Below are 24,354 nucleotides of genomic sequence, written 5' to 3' on the forward strand. Positions count from 1 at the left end.
CGCCATGTTCCAGTAGAGAGGCGAGGACTTCCTGTTCTACTCCCAGAACACAGTCATGTCAGCCTGAGTGCTCCTCATTCATTCACAGGGAGCTTTGTATTCTCTGGATGTATACAAGGCTTCCTCTGATTGGCTAAGGTGGAGAGGTGGGCAGATGACATCAGGACTTCCACCTCAGCCAATCAGAAAACGCCTTGTTCTCATTCATGGAATCCAAAGCTCCCTGTGAATGGATGAGCAGCACTAATCCTGTTCTGGGAATGGGTTGGGAAGTCCTCACCTCCCTGTACTGGAACACAGCGCTGTATACTGGATGTACCTGAGACGATATACAGTCCATAGCGCGCTCCCAGCTGCTGCAAACCATTTGTTTAGACAAGCTCCGCCCTAACAATGTAAAGATCAGCAAATGTCATCCAAATCCATCGGTCATGTGACATCTTCCGGAATCTTCTTCCGGATCTGTGACATCTTCCGGAATCTTCTTCCGGATCTGTGACATCTTCCGGAATCTCCTCCCGGATCTGTGACGTCTTCCAGAATCTCCTCCCAGATCTGTGACGTCTTCCGGAATCTTCTCCCGGATCTGTGATGTCTTCCGAAAAATCCTCCCAGATCTGTGCTGTCTTCCAGAATCTCCTCCCAGATCTGTGACTTCTTCCGGAATCTCCTCCCAGATCTGTGATGTCTTCCGGAATCTCCTCCTGGATCTGTGACGTCTTCCGGAATCTCCTCTCCGATCTGTGACGTCTTTCGGAATCTCCTCCCACATCTGTGTCATCTTCCGGAATCTCCTCCCGCATCTGTGTCGTCTTCCGGAATCTCCTCCTGGATCGGTGCCGGGTTCCGGAATCTCCTCCCGGAATCTCCTCCCGGATCTGTGCCGTCTTCCGGAATCTCCTCCCGGATCGGTGCCGGGTTCCGGAATCTCCTCCCGGATCGGTGCCGGGTTCCGGAATCTTCTCCCGGATCTGTGCCGGGTTCCGGAATCTCCTCCCGGATCGGTGCCGGGTTCCGGAATCTCCTCCCGGATCGGTGCCGGGTTCCGGAATCTCCTCCCGGATCGGTGCCGTCTTCCGGAATCTCCTCCCGGATCGGTGCCGTCTTCCGGAATCTTCTCCCGGATTCATGCCGGGTTCCGGAATCTCCTACCGGATCTGTGCCGTCTTCCGGAATCTCCTCCCGGATCCGTGTAGTCAGCATGGAGAGTTCAGGCAGAGATCAGGTAGGCAGGTTTGATGTTCCATCAAGGAGAAGTAGTTGAATCTTCTGCGTTCTGAACAGCAAGTTGGACAGAGGAATAAAGGCGGAGCTTTCTGAGAATATTGTTCTGGTGGCCCTCGTGTTGAGTGCAGCACTTCAAGTGTTAATGTGTTATGGGCTGCCAGAGTGCGCAGCATTGGAGGAAAAGTCAGTCACTGTAAGGGTGTTCAATGGCTGCCGAGTACAATGTCCACCAGTGAAGATTCCTCCATTCACACTAAATCTATTCCATCCAGCTGAACGAGAGAAATGTAAGGGTATCTGGCCAGCTTAAAGCCCAATTCCAGAGTTTCTGTCTCTAGTATGGTTGGTCCAAGGTGGTCCAAACAAACTTTCCTTTACTAAGTGATACGTCTGCTGTGAGCATTGTGTAACAATGTACAGTTGCAAGAAAAAGTATGTGAACCCCTTGGGATTCCGTGGAGTTTTGCATGAATTGGGCATAAAATGTGCTCTGAACGCCATCTAAGTCACAACAATAGAAGAACACAGTCTGCTGAACATAATACTACACAAACATTAGATGTTGCCATGGTTTAATTGCACATAACATGTAAATATTCACAGTGCAGGGAGGAAAAAGTATGTGAGGCCCTAGCTTAATGACTTCTCCCAGAGCTAATTGGAGCCAGGAGTGAGCCAACCTTGACTCCAATCAGTGTGATGATATTGGATGTGTTGCTGACACCTGTTTTGGGTTTACTGGTTTCAAGAAGCACTGTCTGATGTGAACCATGCGTCGCAGAAAAGAGCTCTCAGAAGACCTACCATCAAGAATTGTTGACTTGCATGAAGCTGGAAAGGGTTACAAAAGTATCTCCAAAAGCCTTGATGTTCCTGTGTCCACGGTAAGACAGACTGTCTACAAATGGAGAAAGTTTAGCACTGTTTCTACTCTCCCTAGGCGTGGTCGTCCTGTAAAAATGACTGCAAGAGCCCAGCGCAGAATGCTGCATGAGGTAAAGAAGAATCCCAGAGTGTCAGCTAAAGACCTACAGAAATCTCTGGCACATGCTAACATTTTTGTTGACACATCTACAATAAGGAAAACATTAAACAAGAATGGAGTACATGGGAGGACACCACGGAGGAAGCCATTGCTGGCCAAAAAGAAGATTGCAGCACGTTTGAAGTTTGGAAAAGAGCACCTGGATGTTCCACAGCACTACTGGCAGAATATACTGCGGACAGATGACACCAAGATTGAGTTGTTTGGGAAGAACACACAACACTATGTGTGGAGAAAAAAAGGCCCAGCACACCAACATCAAAACCTCACCCCCACTGTGAAACATGGTGGAGGGAGCATCATGGTTTGGGGCTGCTTTGCTGCCTCAGGGTGGACGGATTGTTGTCATTGATGGGAAAATGAATTCCAGAGTTTATCAAGACATTTTGCAGGAAAACGTACGACCGTCTGTCCGCCAACTGAAGCTCCGCAGAGGATGGGTGATGCAACAGGACAATGATGACCCAAAGCATACAAGTCATTCAACAAAACAATGGCTGCAACAGCACAGAATACGCCTTCTGGAGTGGCCCAGTCAGAGTCCTGACCTCAACCCCATTGAAATGCTGTGGCATGACCTTAAGAGAGCGATTCACACCAGACATCCCAAGAATATTGCTACACTGAAACAGTTTTGTGAAGAGGAGTGGTCCAAAATGACTCCAGATCGTTGTGCAGGTCTGATCTGCAACTACAGGAAACGTTTGGTTGAGGTTATTGCTGCCAAAGGAGGGTCAAGCAGTTATTAAGTCCAAAGGTTCACATACTTTTTCCTCCCTGCACTGTGAATATTTACATGTTATGTGCAATTAAACCATGGCAACATCTAATGTTTGTGTAGTATTATGTTCAGCAGACTGTGTTCTTCTATTGTTGTGACTTAGATGACGTTCAGAGCACATTTTCTCCCAAATTCATGCAAAACTCCACGGAATCCCAAGGGGTTCACATACTTTTTCTTGCAACTGTATGTAACAGCGACATGTAGACTTTCCTTCTGGTGCTGGAACAAGAGTCAGGCTCAGTGCTTCTCAACCATTCAGAGGAAGTCCTGTACTCCGATCAATCAATACAAGGCTTCCTCTGAATGGCTGAGGTGGAGAGGCAGGCAGGTGATGCCACAATTTCCACCTCAGCCATTCAGAGGAAGCCTTGTATTGATTGATTGGAGTACAGGACTTCCTCTGAATGGTTGAGAAGCACTGAGCCTGACTCTTGTTCCAGCACCAGAAGGAAAGTCCCCATATCACTGATGTTACCTACATCAGCAGACGTATCTCTTAGTAAAGGAAATAGTTTGTTTGGACCACCTTGGACCAACCGTACTAAAGAGACAGAAACTCTGGAATTGGGCTCTAAGCTGGCCAGACACGCCTGGATTTCTCTTGTTGAGAATTCTCCTGAGATGTTGGCGGTACGTGTGGGAGATGCTTCATGGCACAGCGCTCACAGCGGCCGTATCGCTCAGTACAGGAAACGGTGTGTTTGGGCTGCTTTGGACCAAATGTACTACTGAAAATGGAAAACCCTGCAATTCGGCTGTAAATCGTCCTGCACACAGACACTGGGGGGCGCTATGACATATAATGTTGGTGATATTCCCCATGTGGGTGCCCCAGGTGCTGGATATATACCTCTATCTGTGTATACAGATGTACAGCCCTGGGCTCAGACAGACTGCATCCAGACACATTCGTGGACCCACCTACAGCCTTTGATCTCTATGGGCACCTGTGGCCCCGAGGTAGGGAGAGTAGTATGTCGTATGGCCCCTGTGTGCACGAGACATTGGGAAGTCTTCCTGTATGATGTCTGTGAAATGCACTTTGTGATCCAAAAATTACCGCAAGGTAAGAAAAAAAGGCGATGAACGCAGATAACTGAGCCGATGCGGTTCTCAGTACAGAGTCCTGATTGGTTAGGCAGATTATATAACCCCCCCCTCCCCCCCAACATGGGTCTTCAGTAAAAGTTCTGACAAATATTCATACAGGAATGTCACATTGTATACTATCCGCCATTGTTCAGCGGAGCGAGAGAGACTCCTGTATGTTGAAGAACATTCATTGATTTGTTAGAATAGAGACGTTCCTCCATCTGCAGAGTCACAAATCCGCCCCGGCTGCATGTCGCCATTGGAAGGAAAGTCATTGTGTGGAAATGTGAGGACAACTTACCTGAGAGGAGCGGCATTGTGTTCCGTCCTTTGTATTGGAGGACAAAGCTGACGTTCCATCACTGCTAAATCCGGCACATAAACAGAAGAACGGGCCTTGTATCTCAGCAACCGCATCACGGAAGAGCCGCCAGTCACTCCACTCCTCCCGGAAATGCTGCTCGTCTGGCTGTCACTCATCCAGTGTTCAGGAAAAGTACTGAAGCCGCTGGATCAGCCTGACAGCCAAAGAATCGGCACCTAAGATCCAGATGTTGTGCGTTCCTCTGGAGAATTTTCATGGTTTTGTTTTATAATATTTCCGTGTTTGGCAGTGTACAGGTTTTCATGTTATCACATGGGGGGGCCTTCCTTTCTGTTCTCCCAATGTGGGGGGGGGGAGGGAGCCCTTCCTTCCTATGCTCCCGGCAGGGAAGTGCTCTTCATGTGCTCCCGGCAGGGGGAGCCCTCCCTTCCTGTACTCGTTGGGGGGGTGTAGGGGGAGGAGCTTTTCCTTCCAGTTCTCCCGGCGGGGGGGGGGAGCCCTTCCTTCCTGTACTCCTGGCGGGGGGAGCTCTTCCTTTCTGTTCTCCTGGTTGGGGGGGGGTGCTCCCTTCCCTCCTATTCTCCTAGCGGGGGGGTTCTTCCTTTCTGTTCTCCCGGTGGGGGGAGCCCTTCCTTTCTGTTCTTCAGATGGGGGGGTGTCCTTCCTTCCTCCCTCCCTCCCACCCTATGCTCCCGGCAGGGGGGGGCACTCTTCCTTCATGTGCTTCCGGCGGGGGAACCCTTCCTTCCTGTACTTGTTGAGGGGAGGGGGTAGAGGGAGGGGTAGGGGCAGGGAGAGAGCTCTTCATGTCTGTACTTCCAGCGGGGAGAGCTCTTCCTTCCTGGGCTCCCGGGTGGGGGGGGGGGACTCTTCCTTCCTGTGCTCCCAGCAGGGGAGGGGGGAGGAGCTCTTCCTTCCTGTAATCCTGGGGGGGGAGCTCTTCCTTCCTGTAATCCTGGGGGGGGAGCTCTTCCTTCCTGTAATCCTGGAGGGGGAGCTCTTCCTTCCTGTGCTCCCGGGGGGGGGGGGGGGGGCGGAGAGCTCTTCCTTCCTGTGCTCCCGGGGGGGAATCCCTTCCTTCCTGTACTCCCCGGGGGGGGGGGAGGTTTAGCTCCTCCTTCCTGTACTCCCGGGGGGGAGCTCTTCCTTCCTGTGCTCCCAGCGGGGGGGGGGGGGGGGGGACGACTCCTCATGTCTGTACTCCCGGCGGGGGTCCTGCGATGTTGCGCTGCATTTCATCCCGCGATTAGTCGTGTCATTTAATGTTCTGACGAATGTGCGGTGCGTTTTGTGACTCCATCAGCCGGCTCCGGCACCCCTCGGTAGGGGTTGTCAGGGGCAGGTGGGAACCTCGGATTAGACAATCCAGAGAAAGGAAATGACTGTTGGTAGAGTGATGACTATTATGGGATGTGTGCGGTATTCTCCCCCCCCCCCCCCGATCACGTCTAGTAATCACTCTTGTCGTTTTGATGTCATTTCCAGGTTGCTGCCATCACCCCCAGCCACCCGCTGGCACAGATGCCGCTGCCCCCCTCCATGAAGAACTGCATTCAGCTGGCGGCCTGCGACGCCATAGAATTGCTGCCTATGAACCCGGACCTTCCCGCCGACCTCTTCACCTCCTGCCTCACCACACCCATCAAAATCGCACTGCGATGGTGAGTACTTGCCTCTTATATTCGTTCTGTTTTCAGATAATCGATGTGTTGTAGATATGTGAGGAAGTGATGAGCGGACTGTTCCTGTCTGGATGAGGTCATGATATATGATGCTGGTTGCTGTAGTGCAGCTTTCAGGTCATTTCTTCTATGGATATTTTTATTTGTATAAACAAACAAATTACAAGGTAACAAAACTGTAACCATCGTAAAACAAATAGCACATAAACCAACAATCTAACAACTGCTTACATATTCTTCACGTCAAAAACACATCAGTTTAAATGAAATGAAAAGTTATACACAGAATTTTGATACTATTAATAAATTCCATCCCATAATTTTATATTCCTCCAGTATTTCCTCAGCTCTAAACTCTTTATCCACCTCAGCTCTGAGAGGACTATGTCTGCGACTTTCCTGGCCAGGAACAGCTCGTCCCGCTCTCTGCGATTCCAATGACAAATATGTTCTACTTCCCTTCTCTCTGCCATGGACTTCTCCTCTGCTTGGGTCCCCCATCAGTGCTGTAGGCTCCTCCTCCTTGCAGTATGTCACCACATGAAGCCGTTTGCTATCGCCGCGCACCTTCCTATCTAAACACAGACAATGCAGCATGGACCCGCAAACTGCTCCCCATCATAGATTTGTCTGACAGTAACAGGAGCGACGGCTCCCACCACTCCCCATCACAGGATTTGTCTGACAGTAACAGGAGCGACGGCTCCCACCGCACTCATCACAGGATTTGTCTGACAGTAACAGGAGCGATGGCTCCCACCGCTCTCATCACAGGATTTGTCTGACAGTAACAGGAGCGACGGCTCCCACCGCTCTCATCACAGGATTTGTCTGACAGTAACAGGAGCGACGGCTCCCACCGCTCTCATCACAGGATTTGTCTGACAGTAACAGGAGCGATGGCTCCCACCACTCCCCATCACAGGATTTGTCTGACAGTAACAGGAGCGACTGCTCCCACCGCTCTCATCACAGGATTTCTCTGACAGTAACAGGAGCGACGGCTCCCACTGCTCACCATCAAAGGATTTGTCTGACAGTAACAGGAGCGACGGCTCCCACCGCTCTCATCACAGGATTTGTCTGACAGTAACAGGAGCGACAGCTCCCACTGCTCACCATCAAAGGATTTCTCTGACAGTAATAGGAGCGATGGCTCCCACCACTCCCCATCACAGGATTTGTCTGACAGTAACAGGAGTGACGGCTCCCACCACTCCCCATCACAGGATTTGTCTGACAGTAACAGGAGCGACGGCTCCCACCACTCCCCATCACAGGATTTGTCTGACAGTAACAGGAGCGACGGCTCCCACCACTCCCCATCACAGGATTTGTCTTGACAGTAACAGGAGCGACGGCTCCCACTGCTCACCATCAAAGGATTTGTCTGACAGTAACCGGAGCGACGGCTCCAACCGCTCTCATCACAGGATTTGTCTGACAGTAACAGGAGCGACAGCTCCCACTGCTCACCATCAAAGGATTTCTCTGACAGTAACAGGAACGACGGCTCCCACCGCTCCCCTGTCACAGGATATGTCTGACAGTAACAGGAGCGACGGCTCCCACCACTCCCCATCACAGGATTTGTCTGACAGTAACAGGAGCGACGGCTCCCACTGCTCACCATCAAAGGATTTGTCTGACAGTAACAGGAGCGACGGCTCCCACCGCTCTCATCACAGGATTTGTCTGACAGTAACAGGAGCGACGGATCCCACCACTCCCCATCACAGGATTTATCTGACAGTAACAGGAGCGACGGCTGCCACTGCTCACCATCAAATGATTTGTCTGACAGTAACAGGAGCGACGGCTCCCACCGCTCCCCATCACAGGATTTGTCTGACAGTAACAGGAGCGACGGCTCCCACCGCTCCCATCACAGGATTTGTCTGACAGTAACAGGAGCGACGGCTCCCACTGCTCACCATCAAAGGATTTGTCTGACAGTAACAGGAGCGACGGCTCCCACCGCTCTCATCACAGGATTTGTCTGACAGTAACAGGAGCGACAGCTCCCACCGCTCTCATCACAGGATTTATCTGACAGTAACAGGAACGACGGCTCCCACCGCTCCCCATCACAGGATTTGTCTGACAGTAACAGGAACGACAGCTCCCACCGCTCTCATCACAGGATTTATCTGACAGTAACAGGAACGACAGCTCCCACCGCTCCCTGTCACAGGATTTGTCTGACAGTAACAGGAGCGATGGCTCCCACCACTCCCACTGCTCCCCTGTCACAGGATATGTCTGACAGTAACAGGAGCGATGGCTCCCACCACTCCCCATCACAGGATTTGTCTGACAGTAACAGGAGCGAAGGGTCCCATCGCTCCCATCACAGGATTTGTCTGACAGTAACAGGAGCGACGGCTCCCACCGCTCTCATCACAGGATTTGTCTGACAGTAACAGGAGCGACAGCTCCCACTGCTCACCATCAAAGGATTTGTCTGACAGTAACAGGAGCGACGGCTCCCACCGCTCTCATCACAGGATTTGTCTGACAGTAACAGGAGCGACAGCTCCCACTGCTCACCATCAAAGGATTTGTCTGACAGTAACAGGAGCGACGGCTCCCACCGCTCTCATCACAGGATTTGTCTGACAGTAACAGGAGCGACAGCTCCCACCACTCCCCATCACAGGATTTATCTGGCAGTAACAGGAGCGATGGCTCCCATCGCTCCCATCACAGGATTTGTATGATAGTAACAGGAGCGATGGCTCCCACCACTCCCCGTCACAGGATTTGTCTGACAGTAACAGGAGCGACGGCTCCCAACGCTCCCCATCACAGGATTTGTCTGACAGGAACAGGAGCGACGGCTGCCACTGCTCACCATCAAATGATTTGTCTGACAGTAACAGGAGCGACGGCTCCCACCGCTCCCCATCACAGGATTTGTCTGACAGTAACAGGAGCGACAACTCCCACCACTCCCCATCACAGGATTTGTCTGACAGTAACAGGAGCGACGGCTCCCACCGCTCTCATCACAGGATTTGTCTGACAGTAACAGGAGCGACGGCTGCCACTGCTCACCATCACAGGATTTGTCTGACAGTAACAGGAGCGACGGCTCCCACCGCTCCCCATCACAGGATTTGTCTGACAGTAACAGGAGCGACGGCTCCCACCGCTCCCCATCACAGGATTTGTCTGACAGTAACAGGAGCGACAGCTCCCACTGCTCACCATCAAAGGATTTGTCTGACAGTAACAGGAGCGACGGCTCCCACCGCTCTCATCACAGGATTTGTCTGACAGTAACAGGAGCGACGGCTCCCACCGCTCTCATCACAGGATTTATCTGACAGTAACAGGAACGACAGCTCCCACCGCTCCCTGTCACAGGATTTGTCTGACAGTAACAGGAGCGATGGCTCCCACCACTCCCACTGCTCCCCTGTCACAGGATATGTCTGACAGTAACAGGAGCAATGGCTCCCACCACTCCCCATCACAGGATATGTCTGACAGTAACAGGAGCGATGGCTCCCACCACTCCCCATCACAGGATTTGTCTGACAGTAACAGGAGCGACGGCTCCCATCGCTCCCATCACAGGATTTGTTTGACAGTAACAGGAGCGACGGCTGCCACCACTCCCCATCACAGGATTTGTTTGACAGTAACAGGAGCGACGGCTCCCACTGCTCACCATCAAAGGATTTGTCTGACAGTAACAGGAGCGACGGCTCCCACCGCTCTCATCACAGGATTTGTCTGACAGTAACAGGAGCGACAGCTCCCACTGCTCACCATCAAAGGATTTGTCTGACAGTAACAGGAGCGACGGCTCCCACCGCTCTCATCACAGGATTTGTCTGACAGTAACAGGAGCGACAGCTCCCACCACTCCCCATCACAGGATTTATCTGGCAGTAACAGGAGCGATGGCTCCCACCGCTCCCCGTCACAGGATTTGTCTGACAGTAACAGGAGCAATGGCTCCCACCACTCCCCGTCACAGGATTTGTCTGACAGTAACAGGAGCGACGGCTCCCAACGCTCCCCATCACAGGATTTGTCTGACAGGAACAGGAGCGACGGCTGCCACTGCTCACCATCAAATGATTTGTCTGACAGTAACAGGAGCGACGGCTCCCACCGCTCCCCATCACAGGATTTGTCTGACAGTAACAGGAGCGACGGCTCCCACCGCTCTCATCACAGGATTTGTCTGACAGTAACAGGAGCGACGGCTGCCACTGCTCACCATCACAGGATTTGTCTGACAGTAACAGGAGCGACGGCTCCCACCGCTCCCCATCACAGGATTTGTCTGACAGTAACAGGAGCGACGGCTCCCACCGCTCTCATCACAGGATTTGTCTGACAGTAACAGGAGCGACGGCTGCCACTGCTCACCATCACAGGATTTGTCTGACAGTAACAGGAGCGACGGCTCCCACCGCTCCCCATCACAGGATTTGTCTGACAGTAACAAGAGCGACGGCTCCCACTGCTCACCATCAAATGATTTGTTTGACAGTAACAAGAGCGACGGCTCCCACCACTCCCCATCAAAGGATTTCTCTGACAGTAACAAGAGCGACGGCTCCCACCACTCCCCATCACAGGATTTGTCTGACAGTAACAGGAGCGACGGCTCCCACCGCTCCCCATCACAGGATTTGTCTGACAGTAACAGGAGCGATGGCTCCCACCACTCCCACTGCTCCCCTGTCACAGGATATATCTGACAGTAACAGGAGCAATGGCTCCCACCGCTCCCCATCACAGGATTTGTCTGACCGTAACAGGAGCGACGGCTCCCACCACTCCCCATCACAGTATTTGTCTGACAGTAACAGGAGCGATGGCTCCCACCACTCCCCATCACAGGATTTGTCTGACTGGAGCGACGGCTCCCACCGCTCCCCATCAAAGGATTTCTCTGACAGTAACAAGAGCGACGGCTCCCACCGCTCCCCATCACAGGATTTGTCTGACAGTAACAGGAGCGATGGCTCCCACCACTCCCACTGCTCCCCTGTCACAGGATATATCTGACAGTAACAGGAGCAATGGCTCCCACCACTCCCCATCACAGGATTTGTCTGACAGTAACAGGAGCGACGGCTCCCATCACAGGATTTGTCTGACAGTAACAGGAGCGATGGCTCCCACCGCTCTCATCACAGGATTTGTCTGACAGTAACAGGAGCGACAGCTCCCACCGCTCCCTGTCACAGGATTTGTCTGACAGTAACAGGAGCGATGGCTCCCACCACTCCCACTGCTCCCCTGTCACAGGATATGTCTGACAGTAACAGGAGCAATGGCTCCCACCACTCCCCATCACAGGATATGTCTGACAGTAACAGGAGCGATGGCTCCCACCACTCCCCATCACAGGATTTGTCTGACAGTAACAGGAGCGACGGCTCCCATCGCTCCCATCACAGGATTTGTTTGACAGTAACAGGAGCGACGGCTGCCACCACTCCCCATCACAGGATTTGTCTGACAGTAACAGGAGCGACGGCTCCCACCGCTCCCCATCACAGGATTTGTCTGACAGTAACAGGAGCGACGGCTCCCACCTCTCTCATCACAGGATTTGTCTGACAGTAACAGGAGCGACGGCTCCCACCGCTCTCATCACAGGATTTGTCTGACAGTAACAGGAGCGACGGCTCCCACCGCTCTCATCACAGGATTTGTCTGACAGTAACAGGAGCGACGGCTCCCACCGCTCCCCATCACAGGATTTGTCTGACAGTAACAGGAGCGACGGCTCCCACCGCTCCACCTCACAGGATTTGTCGGACAGTAACAGGAGCGACGGCTTCCACCGCTCTCATCACAGGAATTGTCTGACAGTAACAGGAGCGACGGCTCCCACCGCTCCCCATCACAGGATTTGTCTGACAGTAACAGGAGCGACGGCTCCCACCGCTCCCCATCACAGGATTTGTCTGACAGTAACAGGAGCGACGGCTCCCACCGCTCCCCATCACAGGATTTGTCTGACAGTAACAGGAGCGACGGCTCCCACCGCTCCCCATCACAGGATTTGTCTGACAGTAACAGGAGCGACGGCTCCCACCGCTCCCCATCACAGGATTTGTCTGACAGTAACAGGAGCGACGGCTCCCACCGCTCCACCTCACAGGATTTGTCTGACAGTAACAGGAGCGACGGCTCCCACCGCTCCCCATCACAGGATTTGTCTGACAGTAACAGGAGCGACGGCTCCCACCGCTCCACCTCACAGGATTTGTCTGACAGTAACAGGAGCGACGGCTCCCACATTTATTTGCTAAATTTTATAACAGAAACAAAGAAAAATGTGTTTGTTTTTTTTTTCAAAAGTTTCAGGTGCTTTTTGTTTTATTTAGCAAAAAATGAAAAACCTCAGTTGTGATTAAATACCACCAAAAGGAAGATCTATTTGTGTGAAAAAAATGATAAACATTACATATGAGTACATTGTTGCATGACCGCGCAATTGTCATTCAAAGTGTGAGAGCGCTGAAAGCTGAAAATTGGCCTGGGGGGGAAGGGGGTAGAAGTACTCGGTAGGCGGGAAGGGGGTAGAAGTACTCGGTAGGCAGGAAGGGGGTAGAAGTGCCCTGTAGGCAGGAAGGGGGTAGAAGTGCCCGGTAGGCGGGAAGGGGGTAGAAGTGCCCTGTAGGCGGGAAGGGGGTAGAAGTGCCCTGTAGGCGGGAAGGGGGTAGAAGTGCCCTGTAGGCAGGAAGGGGGTAGAAGTGCCCTGTAGGCGGGAAGGGGGTAGAAGTGCCCGGTAGGCGGGAAGGGGGTAGAAGTGCCCTGTAGGCGGGAAGGGGGTAGAAGTGCCCTGTAGGCGGGAAGGGGGTAGAAGTGCCCTGTAGGCGGGAAGGGGGTAGAAGTGCCCTGTAGGCGGGAAGGGGGTAGAAGTGCCCTGTAGGCGGGAAGGGGGTAGAAGTGCCCTGTAGGCGGGAAGGGGGTAGAAGTGCCCTGTAGGCGGGAAGGGGGTAGAAGTGCCCGGTAGGCGGGAAGGGGGTAGAAGTGCCCGGTAGGCGGGAAGGGGGTAGAAGTGCCCGGTAGGCGGGAAGGGGGTAGAAGTGCCCTGTAGGCGGGAAGGGGGTAGAAGTGCTCGGGAGGCGGGAAGGGGGTAGAAGTGCTCGGTAGGCGGGAAGGGGGTAGAAGTGCCCGGTAGGCGGGAAGGGGGTAGAAGTGCCCGGTAGGCGGGAAGGGGGTAGAAGTGCCCTGTAGGCGGGAAGGGGGTAGAAGTGCTCGGTAGGCGGGAAGGGGGTAGAAGTGCTCGGTAGGCGGGAAGGGGGTAGAAGTGCCCGGTGGGCAGGAAGGGGGTAGAAGTGTCCGGTGGGCAGGAAGGGGGGTGACAGTGCCCGGTGGGCAGGAAGGGGGGTGACAGTGCCCGGTGAGCAGGAAAGGGGTAGAAGTGCCCGGTGAGCAGGAAAGGGGTAGAAGTGTCCGGTGAGCAGGAAGGGGGTAGAAGTGTCCGGTGAGCAGGAAGGGGGTAGAAGTGTCCGGTGAGCAGGAAGGGGGTAGAAGTGTCCGGTGAGCAGGAAGGGGGTAGAAGTGTCCGGTGAGCAGGAAGGGGGTAGAAGTGTCCGGTGAGCAGGAAAGGGGTAGAAGTGCCCCGTGAGCAGGAAGGAGGTAGAAGTGTCCGGTGAGCAGGAAGGAGGTAGAAGTGCCCGGTGAGCAGGAAGGGGGTAGAAGTGCCCGGTAGGCAGGAAAGGGGTAGAAGTGCCCCGTGAGCAGGAAGGGGGTAGAAGTGCCCCGTGAGCAGGAAGGGGGTAGAAGTGTCCGGTGGGCAGGAAGGGGGTAGAAGTGCCCCGTGAGCAGGAAGGGGGTAAAAGTGCCCCGTGAGCAGGAAGGGGGTAAAAGTGCCCCGTGAGCAGGAAGGGGGTAGAAGTGCCCCGTGAGCAGGAAGGGGGTAGAAGTGCCCCGTGAGCAGGAAGGGGGTAGAAGTGCCCCGTGAGCAGGAAGGGGGTAGAAGTGCCCCGTGAGCAGGAAGGGGGTAGAAGTGCCCCGTGAGCAGGAAGGGGGTAGAAGTGCCCCGTGAGCAGGAAGGGGGTAGAAGTGCCCCGTGAGCAGGAAGGGGGTAGAAGTGCCCCGTGAGCAGGAAGGGGGTAGAAGTGCCCGGTGGGCAGGAAGGGGGTAGAAGTGTCCGGTGAGCAGGAAGGGGGTAGAAGTGTCCGGTGAGCAGGAAGGGGGTAGAAGTGCCCCGTGAGCAGGAAGGGGGTAGAAGTGCCCCGTAAGCAGGAAGGGGGTAGAAGTGCCCCATGAGCAGGAAGGGGGTAGAAGTGCCCCGTAAGCAGGAAGGGGGTAGAAGTGCCCCGTGAGCAGGAAGGGGGTAGAAGTGCCCCGTGAGCAGGAAGGGGGTAGAAGTGCCCCGTGAGCAGGAAAGGGGTAGAAGTGCCGGTGGGCAGGAAGGGGGTAGAAGTGCCCCGTGAGCAGGAAGGGGGTGACAGTGCCCGGTATTGAAGGGGTTAATCACTTCCATATTGATAGGAGTAGCGCCTTTTTTCTTCTTTTTTGGGTAATGATCGTCTTTTCGCTTCTGAAGGCGGCTTCTCCATTTTATGGGATGGATTTGGAGGCGGCGCCCCCACTTTTGTGTTTGTACCTCTATATATCTAACAGATTCCTCCATCCACTCTTCACTGTGCAGACTGATGAATCTTCCTCTGCAGGTGTTGTGTTCCTGCATCTGATTGGATGACGCCACTGTAGAGCCAGCCACTCTCCAACCTGCTCCTTTGATCTTTAGTTTGAGTGATGGCGGCCGGAGGCAGACAATGGGGCCACCGCTGGGCAACCTTTGGGTGGTTCATGAGTTTTCCGCCAATATTTCCCTCCATGGTTGGCCAGCCTTCATCAGGTCGGCTCCCTGACTCCCCAGCTCCAGACTTAGATGCAGATTTCCTTTTACAAATGAGAATTTCTTCTCCCCCATCAATGAAAACCCAACAATATTGGCTGAACAAAGGAAAGGATGGCGGGATCTCTAGTACCAGCTATTGTATTCCGGCAGCCGCAGCACTCATGGGTGTCTGAACTCCTGCACAGAGACTGCATCCAAGAGGGTTCTGTCACTGTTCAGCCACAGCGATCCGAGTGGTTCTGACCTGGTTCCATTCTGGCTGAACTGGAGCCGGCCAGCATGGGAGCCATTTATGGGTTTAGTGTGGGGGAGTGTTGGGTGTGATGGTCATTCAGCATTTTGTAACCTCACAGTCCAGAACACCAAACCTCCGGGAACCACCCGCCTGGTGCAGCTCATATAGTCCCAGAGTCTGGACTTGGAGTGCCGGACGGAGGTGGGGGAAGTACTTACCTCGGCTGTTTGCCTTTAGAGCCATAATAAACCATTAATAGGCCGGAACCTGGAATGATCCAATAAATAAGTCCGGTTCTGTTCTTCTTCTTCCTTCTCAGTCTATCGCCTTCTACAAACGTGGATCCCCGGGAATGATGTGCCGCTACATCATCCTCTTCATTGTATATGGAACCCGCTGGGTTGGAAGATCTCCGGAATTGTGTCGCTGGATGTTCAGGCCGAGGATTCCTTACTCCTATCAGCTCATTTGCATGATAATGAAGATCCGGACACGTCTGACATTGACCAATCAATCTGCAGAACGTCATACGTGTGTATGAACCGACTTCCCAGCCCCATCCTCCGCTTACCTTGCCGAGCTGCAGTCACCTCCTTCAATGCCACGTGTACCTGAGAGTATCGGAAGCCATTGCTCAGAGCTGGCCTGATATATGATGAATTGTCCGATGCGGGTCTCCGACCCCCCACTGTCACCTCCTTCAATGCCACGTGTACCTGAGAGTATCGGAAGCCATTGCTCAGAGCTGGCCTGATATATGATGAATTGTCCGATGCGGGTCTCCGACCCCCCACTGTCACCTCCTTCAATGCCACGTGTACCTGAGAGTATCGGAAGCCATTGCTCAAAGCTGGCCTGATATATGATGAATTGTCCGATGCGGGTCTCCGACCCCCCACTGTCACCTCCTTCAATGCCACGTGTACCTGAGAGTATCGGAAGCCATTGCTCAAAGCTGTCCTGATATATGATGAATTGTCCGATGCGGGTCTCCGACCCCCCACTGTCACCTCCTTCAATGCCACGTGTACCTGAGAGTATCGGAAGCCATTGCTCAGAGCTGGCCTGATATATGATGAATTGTCCGATGCGGGTCTCCGACCCCCCACTGTCACCTCCTTCAATGCCACGTGTACCTGAGAGTATCGGAAGCCATTGCTCAGAGCTGGCCTGATATATGATGAATTGTCCGATGCGGGTCTCCAGCCCCCCACTGTCACCTCCTTCAATGCCACGTGTACCTGAGAGTATCGGAAGCCATTGCTCAAAGCTGGCCTGATATATGATGAATTGTCCGATGCGGGTCTCCGACCCCCCACTGTCACCTCCTTCAATGCCACGTGTACCTGAGAGTATCGGAAGCCATTGCTCAAAGCTGTCCTGATATATGATGAATTGTCCGATGCGGGTCTCCGACCCCCCACTGTCACCTCCTTCAATGCCACGTGTACCTGAGAGTATCGGAAGCCATTGCTCAGAGCTGGCCTGATATATGATGAATTGTCCGATGCGGGTCTCCAGCCCCCCACTGTCACCTCCTTCAATGCCACGTGTACCTGAGAGTATCGGAAGCCATTGCTCAGAGCTGGCCTGATATATGATGAATTGTCCGATGCGGGTCTCCAGCCCCCCACTGTCACCTCCTTCAATGCCACGTGTACCTGAGAGTATCGGAAGCCATTGCTCAAAGCTGGCCTGATATATGATGAATTGTCCGATGCGGGTCTCCGACCCCCCACTGTCACCTCCTTCAATGCCACGTGTACCTGAGAGTATCGGAAGCCATTGCTCAGAGCTGGCCTGATATATGATGAATTGTCCGATGCGGGTCTCCGACCCCCCACTGTCACCTCCTTCAATGCCACGTGTACCTGAGAGTATCGGAAGCCATTGCTCAGAGCTGGCCTGATATATGATGAATTGTCCGATGCGGGTCTCCGACCCCCCACTGTCACCTCCTTCAATGCCACGTGTACCTGAGAGTATCGGAAGCCATTGCTCAGAGCTGGCCTGATATATGATGAATTGTCCGATGCGGGTCTCCGACCCCCCACTGTCACCTCCTTCAATGCCACGTGTACCTGAGAGTATCGGAAGCCATTGCTCAGAGCTGGCCTGATATATGATGAATTGTCCGATGCGGGTCTCCGACCCCCCACTGTCACCTCCTTCAATGCCACGTGTACCTGAGAGTATCGGAAGCCATTGCTCAGAGCTGGCCTGATATATGATGAATTGTCCGATGCGGGTCTCCGACCCCCCACTGTCACCTCCTTCAATGCCACGTGTACCTGAGAGTATCGGAAGCCATTGCTCAAAGCTGGCCTGATATATGATGAATTGTCCGATGCGGGTCTCCGACCCCCCACTGTCACCTCCTTCAATGCCACGTGTACCTGAGAGTATCGGAAGCCATTGCTCAGAGCTGGCCTGATATATGATGAATTGTCCGATGCGGGTCTCCAGCCCCCCACTGTCACCTCCTTCAATGCCACGTGTACCTGAGAGTATCGGAAGCCATTGCTCAAAGCTGGCCTGATATATGATGAATTGTCCGATGCGGGTCTCCGACCCCCCACTGTCACCTCCTTCAATGCCACGTGTACCTGAGAGTATCGGAAGCCATTGCTCAGAGCTGGCCTGATATATGATGAATTGTCCGATGCGGGTCTCCGACCCCCCACTGTCACCTCCTTCAATGCCACGTGTACCTGAGAGTATCGGAAGCCATTGCTCAGAGCTGGCCTGATATATGATGAATTGTCCGATGCGGGTCTCCGACCCCCCACTGTCACCTCCTTCAATGCCACGTGTACCTGAGAGTATCGGAAGCCATTGCTCAGAGCTGGCCTGATATATGATGAATTGTCCGATGCGGGTCTCCAGCCCCCCACTGTCACCTCCTTCAATGCCACGTGTACCTGAGAGTATCGGAAGCCATTGCTCAAAGCTGGCCTGATATATGATGAATTGTCCGATGCGGGTCTCCGACCCCCCACTGTCACCTCCTTCAATGCCACGTGTACCTGAGAGTATCGGAAGCCATTGCTCAGAGCTGGCCTGATATATGATGAATTGTCCGATGCGGGTCTCCGACCCCCCACTGTCACCTCCTTCAATGCCACGTGTACCTGAGAGTATCGGAAGCCATTGCTCAGAGCTGGCCTGATATATGATGAATTGTCCGATGCGGGTCTCCAGCCCCCCACTGGCTGTCAAAATGACCAAATAGAGGCTGCATCTGATTGGATGAAGCTGCTTTTCAGCCACAAATTTCCAGCAGACTCCGTCATCAAAAGTCAAACAAACGATCAACTTTTGTGGAATGGAGCCGGGCCACTAACTAAGCGAATTTCTGCCTCAGGAACTGAACAAAATTCAGCGTTCGGCCAACTTAGGGATACTAAAGGTTCAGATGTTTTTGTTTTTCTTCTTTTATAGCAAATATGTCAAACTTCCCGGCTCTGTATTGGTTTTGCACAGAGCAGACCCAATCCTCCACCTCTTGGGTCTCCCACTGGTGCTTCTGGCTCCTCCCCCTGCTGAGTGCCCCCAGAACAAGCTGCATGCTCCTGAGCCATCTCTGTGCATCTACAAGGTACGGCATGGCACGGCCCCACCCCCTCCTCCAGTAGGAAGAGCAGCGCAGTCACATCACTCCTGAGACAAAGACAGCAGTGCCTTAGATGCTCTGGCGCTGATGATATGCAGCATTACATACATATATGGAACCAAATCTAACCCGAGCTCAGCGGCACTTTTTGTGTCCCCATCTGTTCCCATCCATTCCGAGACCTAGTCTGAAGCATATGGACCCACCACGCCTCACGATGGAGCAATATCCATGTGTGTCCCCATCTGTTTCCATCCATTCCGAGACCTAGTCTGAAGCATATGGACCCACCACGCCTCACGATGGAGCAATATCCATGTGTGTCCCCATCTGTTCCCATCCATTCCAAGACCTAGTCTGAAGCATATGGACCCACCACGCCTCACGATGGAGCAATATCCATGTGTGTCCCCATCTGTTCCCATCCATTCCGAGACCTAGTCTGAAGCATATGGACCCACCACGCCTCACGATGGAGCAATATCCATGTGTGTCCCCATCTGTTGCCATCCATTCCGAGACCTAGTCTGAAACATGGACCCACCACGACTTGCGATGGAGCAATATCCATGTGTGTCCCCATCTGTTCCCATCCATTCCGAGACCTAGTCTGAAACATATGGACCCACCACGACTCGCGATGGAGCAATATCCATGTGTGTCCCCATCTGTTCCCATCCATTCCGAGACCTAGTCTGAAGCATATGGACCCACCACGACTCGCGATGGAGCAATATCCATGTGTGTCCCCATCTGTTCCCATCCATTCCGAGACCTAGTCTGAAGCATATGGACCCACCACGACTCACGATGGAGCAATATCCATGTGTTTTCCCCGTCTGAAGCATATGGACCCACCACGCCTCACGATGGAGCAATATCCATTTGTGTCCCCATCTGTTCCCATCCATTCCGAGACCTAGTCTGAAACATGGACCCACCAAGACTCGCGATGGAGCAATATCCATGTGTGTCCCCATCTGTTCCCATCCATTCCAAGACCTAGTCTGAAGCATATGGACCCACCAAGCCTCACGATAGACCAATATCCATGTGTTTCCCCGTCTGAAGCATATGGACCCACCACGCCTCACAATGGAGCAATATCCATGTGTGTCCCCATCTGTTCCCATCCATTCCGAGACCTAGTCTGAAACATGGACCCACCACGACTTGCGATGGAGCAATATCCATGTGTGTCCCCATCTGTTCCCATCCATTCCGAGACCTAGTCTGAAGCATATGGACCCACCACGACTCGCGATGGAGCAATATCCATGTGTGTCCCCATCTGTTCCCATCCATTCCGAGACCTAGTCTGAAGCATATGGACCCACCACGACTCGCGATGGAGCAATATCCATGTGTGTCCCCATTTGTTCCCATCCATTCCGAGACCTAGTCTGAAGCATACGGGACCCACCACGACTTGCGATGGAAGCAATATCCATGTGTTTCCCCATCTGTTCCCATCCATTCCGAGACCTAGTCTGAAACATGGACCCACCACGACTTGCGATGGAAGCAATATCCATGTGTTTCCCCATCTGTTCCCATCCATTCCGAGACCTAGTCTGAAACATGGACCCGCCACGACTTGCGATGGAGCAATATCCAAGTGTGTCCCCATCTGTTCCCATCCATTCCGAGACCTAGTCTGAAGCATATGGACCCACCACGACTCACGATGGAGCAATATCCATGTGTGTCCCCATCTGTTCCCATCCATTCCGAGACCTAGTCTGAAACATGGACCCGCCACGACTTACGATGGAGCAATATCCATGTGTGTCCCCATCTGTTCCCATCCATTCCGAGACCTAGTCTGAAACATGGACCCGCCACGACTTACGATGGAGCAATATCCATGTGTGTCCCCATCTGTTCCCATCCATTCCGAGACCTAGTCTGAAGCATATGGACCCACCACGCCTCACGATGGAGCAATATCCATGTGTGTCCCCATCTGTTCCCATCCATTCCGAGACCTAGTCTGAAGCATATGGACCCACCACGCCTCACGATGGAGCAATATCCATGTGTGTCCCCATCTGTTCCCATCCATTCCGAGACCTAGTCTGAAACATGGACCCACCACGACTTGCGATGGAGCAATATCCATGTGTGTCCCCATCTGTTCCCATCCATTCCGAGACCTAGTCTGAAGCATATGGACCCACCACGCCTCACGATGGAGCAATATCCATGTGTGTCCCCATCTGTTCCCATCCATTCCGAGACCTAGTCTGAAGCATACGGGACCCACCACGACTCGCGATGGAGCAATATCCATGTGTTTCCCCATCTGTTCCCATCCATTCCGAGACCTAGTCTGAAACATGGACCCACCACGACTTGCGATGGAGCAATATCCAAGTGTGTCCCCATCTGTTCCCATCCATTCCGAGACCTAGTCTGAAGCATATGGACCCACCACGCCTCACGATGGAGCAATATCCATGTGTTTCCCCGTCTGAAGCATATGAACCCACCACGCCTCACAATAGAGCAATATCCATGTGTGTCCCCATCTGTTCCCATCCATTCCGAGACCTAGTCTGAAACATGGACCCACCACGACTTGCAATGGAGCAATATCCATGTGTGTCCCCATCTGTTCCCATCCATTCCGAGACCTAGTCTGAAACATGGACCCACCACGACTTGCGATGGAGCAATATCCATGTGTGTCCCCATCTGCTCAGTACCAAAGAATGAAGACGAGTTCAGGTTGCCCTGATTCATCCCATCCCGTATTCGTGTCACCGATGACCATTTCCATCAGGATATTCATTCATATTCCAGGAAGTATTATTTCTCGGCAGAGATTCCCGGTGAAGGTGAGTCTGTCGGAGAACTTCTGGGCCTGATGGACATCTTTACAAGTTCTTCAGTTCTGGAGTCCAGGTCCACTTTAAGAAGTGATTTGAAGTGTCGGGGAAGTCCAGCAAGTTTGCAGAGGTAACCTTTCCTCTTCCTGCTATCTGAAGGCTGTGCTCTGAAGTTCCACAGCCCTGAGAGATCCGACGTCTCTTCTGAAGCAGAACATAGAGATGTTTGTAGCCGCCTTCAAACGCTGGAAGCGCTCAGTTCAGAGAAAGTATCTCCAGCATCCCACGATGAACCGCGCGGTCCCAGTGGGGGTCTGTGTACTAAAACCTGACTTCCGGTGCGAGGAGAGCCAAAGTCTACTTCATTCTGAGTCTGTACAGCGAGCCCTTGGATTCATACGTAGCTCAGTCCCTCCGCAACCACCGGGACTGCTCCGGAGATGCCTCGGGTGCCGCCTGCCAAAGTAGAACTAAACTGTTGGATGGAGGGGGAGGGGTGAGACCCCCTGTCAGTGTTGGATGGAGGGGGCGGGATGAGGCCCCCTGTCAGTGTTGGATGGAGGGGGAGGGGTGAGACCCCCTGTCAGTGTTGGATGGAGGGGGAGGGGTGAGACCCCCTGTCAGTGTTTGATGGAGGGGTATGGGTGAGACCCCCTGTCAGTGTTGGATGGAGGGGGAGGGGTGAGACCCCCTGTCAGTGTTGGATGGAGGGGGAGGGGTTAGACCCCCTGTCAGTGTTGGATGGAGAGGGAGGGGTGAGACCCCCTGTCAGTGTTGGATGGAGGGGGAGGGGTGAGACCCCCTGTCAGTGTTGGATGGAGGGGGAGGGATGAGACCCCCTGTCAGTGTTGGATGGAGGGGGAGGGGTGAGACCCCCTGTCAGTGTTGGATGGAGGGGGAGGGGTTAGACCCCCTGTCAGTGTTGGGGGGAGGGATGAGACCCCCTGTCAGGTGGTATTGCTGTCTGTGTCCCCCCGGGAGGGAGATCCCCCCTGTCTATTGTCCTTTTTACCATTATCACTGAAAGTGAAAGAAATTCCCAAATTGTGTGTTGTCCCCAGAACAGGAATAGAGGGGTAATCTTCCAATGGGGACACTAGTTCTGGTGACAACCGGGGATTTCCTCTAACGTTTGTTTTGGGTTTTCTTTTACGTAACAAACATGTTATACTTCCCGGCTCTGTAATGGTTTTGCACAGAGCAGCCTCGATCCTCCTCTTATCAGGTCCCCCACCAGCACTCCTGGCTCCTCCCCCTGCCAAGTGACCCCATAGCAAGCTGCTTCTTATTGGGGCACTTGTGCATGCTTGGCCCCTCCCCTAGTTCTCTCTTTACTGTCTTTGATTGACAGCTTTAGGAGCCAATGGCTCCCACTACTGCCTCTGTCCAATGAGGAGGGCTGCTGCCTTCATGCACATTGTAGGATGGAGATGAGGCTCAGGAGTCTGGGGGGAGGAGCTGCATGCCGAAAAACCAATCTACTCACCTAGGTAGATGCAGCATCGATCCCCCGCTGGCTCTGCACTGAGAACTGAGCGATCAAACACCGCTGATCACATGACCTCTGATCACATGACTGCTGAGAGGCTGAGCCAGGTGCTGGTCCAGGCTTCTGGGTGGATCCCCATTATATTGTCAGGATCTTTTCAGAGCCTGACTCTGTGACATCAGCCGACAGCGGACTTCATCACTCTGTTCGCTGAACACGGGTCACAGGAGTGCAGAACGAACAAACTGCACTCCTGTGATCCACTGAAGTCCAGCTAAGACAGCTTTGTACATCTCCTTTAAGCAGCCTTGCTGGCACTCATTGGGCAGCCATGGTTCACTGTTGTCACCATCAGGAAAGCTGCTCTGAGTAATGTCAGGGAGACACCAGTGGGGGGTCCAGGGAGAGACAAGTGGGGGGGTCCAGGGAGAGACCAGTGGGGGGGTTCAGGGAGAGACCAATGGGGGGGTTCAGGGAGAGACCAGTGGGGGGGGGTTCAGGGAGACACCAGTGGGGGGGGGGTTTCAGGGAGACACCAGTGGGGGATCCAGGGAGACACCAGTGGGGGGTCCAGGGAGACACCAGTGGGGGGGGGTTCAGGGAGACACCAGTGGGGGGGTTCAGGGAGACACCAGTGGGGGGGTTCAGGGAGAGACCAGTGGGGGGGTTCAGGGAGACACTAGTGGGGTGGGTTCAGGGAGAGACCAGTGGGGGGTTCAGGGAGAGACCAGTGGGGGGTTCAGGGAGACACCAGTGGGGGGGGGTTCAGAAAGACACCAGTGGGGGGGGGTTCAGGGAGACACCAGTGGGGGACCAGGCTGGTGGGCTGTGGATGAAGAGAGACATCAGGAGATCAGTAGCACCAATGGAAGAGGACATGATGAACATGATGGACACCCAGTGCCTTAGGAAAGGAAATGTCAGGCAGGAACAGAACTATTGGTGGAGATTTTTCCGCTGGTTGGGATCATGCTGCGACATAATGAGCAGAGAGCGGTCATGGGTGGGGAGGTCGAGGTTCTCTCTAGTGAGGGCGGGTTAATCATTCTCTGCCCCGGCTGAGGGAACGATGGCCGACTTTGTAGAATCCAAGTATCTGCTTCCAGTAATCGAGTCCCAGCACAGCCTTAATCAAATACCTATCAGCTCCGGCAAACATGTCGGCTCAGCTGAGGGG

General features: G+C 53.5%; 1 protein-coding gene across 1 annotated transcript in view; it reads left to right on the forward strand.

Moving 5' to 3' along the window:
• Positions 1-24,354, forward strand: part of LOC149451941 (regulatory-associated protein of mTOR-like) — a gene marked incomplete at its 5' end in the record, with an annotated part of 132,827 nt that overhangs the window by 103,736 nt on the left and 4,737 nt on the right. Inside the window, one exon of the mRNA XM_089689949.1 lies at positions 5,959-6,134. Coding sequence (XP_089546075.1) covers positions 5,959-6,134 — 176 coding nt within the window. The remainder of the gene's footprint in view (positions 1-5,958; positions 6,135-24,354) is intronic.

Source organism: Staurois parvus, unplaced genomic scaffold (genome assembly GCF_062004578.1).
Source record: "Staurois parvus isolate SC_StPar_1 unplaced genomic scaffold, SC_StPar_1.0 ptg000504l, whole genome shotgun sequence".
NCBI lineage: Eukaryota > Metazoa > Chordata > Amphibia > Anura > Ranidae > Staurois > Staurois parvus.